Source organism: Argentina silus, assembly GCF_951799395.1.
Source record: "Argentina silus genome assembly, contig: scaffold_126, whole genome shotgun sequence".
In the NCBI taxonomy this organism is placed as follows: Eukaryota; Metazoa; Chordata; class Actinopteri; order Argentiniformes; family Argentinidae; genus Argentina; species Argentina silus.
The window spans coordinates 83806-87406 of NW_028152680.1; the positions used below are offsets into that span (position 1 = coordinate 83806).

General features: G+C 49.2%; 1 protein-coding gene across 1 annotated transcript in view; it reads left to right on the forward strand.

The window, feature by feature from the left end:
- LOC310824696 (sodium/calcium exchanger 1-like) overlaps positions 1 to 2495 on the forward strand; it is a 20155-nt gene extending 17660 nt beyond the window's left edge. Inside the window, exons 3-6 of the mRNA XM_083697954.1 lie at positions 236 to 363; positions 757 to 856; positions 1015 to 1314; positions 1475 to 2495. Coding sequence (XP_083554080.1) covers positions 236 to 363; positions 757 to 856; positions 1015 to 1314; positions 1475 to 1851 — 905 coding nt within the window. The 3' untranslated portion in view covers positions 1852 to 2495. The remainder of the gene's footprint in view (positions 1 to 235; positions 364 to 756; positions 857 to 1014; positions 1315 to 1474) is intronic.
- The last annotated feature ends 1106 nt before the right edge of the window (positions 2496 to 3601 follow it).

Here is a 3601-nt window from a genome sequence, read left to right on the forward strand (position 1 = left end):
CCTCTTCATCCTCTTCCTCTCCTCCATCTCTCCCTTCATCTCCTCTCCCTCTTCATCCTCTTCCTCTCCTCCATCTCTCCCTTCATCTCCTCTCCCTCTTCATCCTCTTCCTCTCCTCCATCCTCCCTCATTCTTTTAACCTCCCTCACTTCTACTCTACGCCAAGCTTTACCTCCTACATCACATGTCTGTCTGTCTGTCTCCCTATCTCTCTCTCTCTCTCTCCGTCCCTCAGAAGAGGGGGATGAGGAGGCCCTGTCTAAGAAGGAGGAGGAGGAGAGGCGTGTTGCTGAGTTGGGGCGTCCTACCCTGGGGGAACACGTGAGGCTGGAGGTGACCATCGAAGAATCCTATGAGTTCAAAGTACGTTCAGAGTTTCACTCAACATTCCTTTATCTCCTCTAGGTTTCTCTCCCCTCCTCAGTGTTGTTGTTGTGTTTCTGCTGCTTGCCCAAATCACTTCATTGCACCATCATTTATATGATAAATAAACTTTGATTTGATTTGATGTGCTACCAAAATATCACTACTTTGATGTTAAAATCACTACTTTGTCATTTGATTTCTGCAGAAATCCTTATTGTTAGCTTGTCCCCAGCAGGGCACCACCATGTAAACATTTCAAGGCAAATTAAACTATATATTTATTAATGACAGAGTAACTATCTTTGATCGCCAACGACAATGTTGTTAAAAACTAAAGTGAAAGTGCTACGATGTTTTCAGTGTTTTAGTGGTATCCCCCCCCCCCCATAGAACACGGTGGACAAGCTGATTAAGAAGACCAACCTGGCTCTGCTGATAGGAACCAGCAGCTGGAGGGAACAGTTTGTTGAAGCCATCACTGTCAGCGCTGGTGAGCACACACACACACACACACACACACAATCACTGTCAACACACACACACACACACACTGTCAGCCAAACACCTCCTCCTCTCCTCCCCCCTCCCTTCCTCCTCCCCCCCTCCCCTCCTTCCCCCTACTCCTCCCCTCCTCCCCCCTCCTCCCAGGCGGTGATGATGATGACGAGGACGCGTGTGGCGGTGGCGGCGGTGGCGAGGGGAAGCGGCGTCTGCCGTCCTGCTTCGACTACGTCATGCACTTCCTGACGGTGTTCTGGAAGGTTCTGTTCGCCCTGGTCCCGCCCACGGACCTGTGGAGCGGCTGGGCCTGCTTCCTGGTGTCCATCAGCGTCATCGGCCTGCTGACGGCGCTTATCGGGGACCTGGCGTCCCACTTCGGCTGCACCGTGGGGCTCAAGGACTCTGTCACCGCCGTGGTGTTTGTGGCCCTGGGCACCTCCGTACCAGGTGGGTGTCACGGTGTACACACACACACACACACACATTTAGGGAGCTACACACACACACGCACACAAACACATACACAAACACACACACACACACACGTAGGCAGGCAGATGTGCACACACACACACACACACAATCACACTCTCTCCCCCTCCTCCAGACACCTTTGCCAGTAAGGTGTCGGCCATCCAGGACCAGTACGCTGACGCCTCCATCGGCAACGTAACCGGTAGCAACGCGGTCAATGTGTTCCTGGGCATCGGCGTGGCGTGGTCCATCGCTGCCATCTACCACGCCGCCTGTGGCAGCGTGTTCCGCGTGGATCCCGGCACGCTGGCCTTCTCCGTCACCCTCTTCACCATCTTCGCCTTCGTGTGCGTGGCCGTGCTGATGTACCGCCGGCGACCGGAGATCGGCGGGGAGCTGGGCGGGCCGCGGGGACCCAAGATGGCCACCACCGCCCTCTTCTTCAGCCTCTGGCTCATGTACATCGTCTTCTCCTCCCTGGAGGCCAACTGCCACATCCAGGGCTTCTAAGACCTCCACCCAGGTTATAACACCTCCACCCAGGTTATAACACCTCCACCCTGGTTATAGCACCTCCACCCTGGTTATAACACCTTCACCCTGGTTATAACACCTTCACCCTGGTTGGGCCTTGTTATAAGACCTCTACAAAGTGTTATAAGACCTCTACAAAGCTTTATAAGACCTACGAAGTGATAGAAGACCTCTACAAAGCTTTCTAACACCTATATGAAGCTTCATAAGGTCTCTATGAAGTGTTTTAACAAGTCTACATAGAGGCTACATCTCTCTGATCAATAGGGATTTGTGTTTTTGCTGTAATGCATGTTTGGTTGAATTGAGCCCAATATATTTTCTTTCTTTCACTTATAGCAAACTGTCACCTCAGCAACCACAGCATGTTCCATTTGACTCATGAGTGATGTCACAAACTTGTTCTTATCCATCTTCAACTTGTCACAAAAGCTAGACCATCTCTAGACTTATTATGGTATATATTTGCATATCTAGGCAATATGACAAGCCATGGTAGACATGTCATACTCCAGACGTATGTGTTCATGTAAGTTTTTATTTATCAAGATTTGTTTTTGGTTTCAATGTATTTGTTTGCTGTTTGAATATATTTGAATGTGTTGATTTTTCTTTGTGTGCACGCAAACATGACTGAGTTCATTACTGTCACAGAAAATAAAGTTTTGAAACCTTGTTTGAAGAAAGTGAGCTGGTGTGGTAATGTTGGGAGTTATGGGAGGAATGGGGGAGGAATAGGAGGAATGGGAGGAATGGGGGAGGAATAGGAGGAATGGGAGGAATGGGGGAGGAATAGGAGGAATGGGGGGAATATGGGAGGAATGGGGGGAATGGGAGGAATGGGGGAGGAATGGGAGTCCAGATCTGGAGGCTTCAAATCCTCCCAGAAGTTCCTTCCTGCTTTCCCCAATCTAGATTGTTATTGGACGAAGATCTGTAAGTGGGCGGAGCTAACCCGACGTCAGAGGGGCGTCACCGCTTCTCTCAAGTAAAACAATAACAAACCGCACGTTTGGAAAATCTCTCTGATGTTGGTTTAAACACACAACTTTCAGTCTAGCTAAGAAGTTTTACAGTTGAAATTGCAGTATCCATTCAGCTCGGAAAAATGCAAATCTTTACATACATTATTATTGTATACATTATTATTATTATTATTATAGAAAATGGATCTTCATTGGCGCCACTCTGGGGTAGTCTCTCCTGCTTGCCTGTCATGTTGATTAGAAGTGTTGTTGTCCTGCTGCTGTGTTGTTTAATCTGGCCACCAGAGGGCAGTCAGAGCCCACTGTTAAAGACATCTGTTAAGGTGGATCTCATCAAACAGCAAACAGAGGAAAGGAGGGATGGAGGGATGGAGGGATGGAGGGATGGAGGAATGGAGGAGTGGAGGGGTGGAGGAATGGAGGAATGGAGGGGTGGAGGGGTGGAGGGATGGAGGGATGGAGGAGTGGAGGAATGGAGGAGTGGAGGGATGGAGGGATGGAGGAGTGGAGGAATGGAGGAGTGGAGGGATGGAGGGATGGAGGAATGGAGGGGTGGAGGAGTGGAGGAGTGGAGGGGTGGAGGAATGGAGGGGTGGAGGAATGGAGGGGTGGAGGAGTGGAGGGATTCTGTTTTCCTTTTTATGTATCTATCTATTATTGTTCTCTCCACAGAATGTGATGAGAAAAACGCTATACAAAATAAATGTATTATCATTATTATTATTATTACTATTAACCTC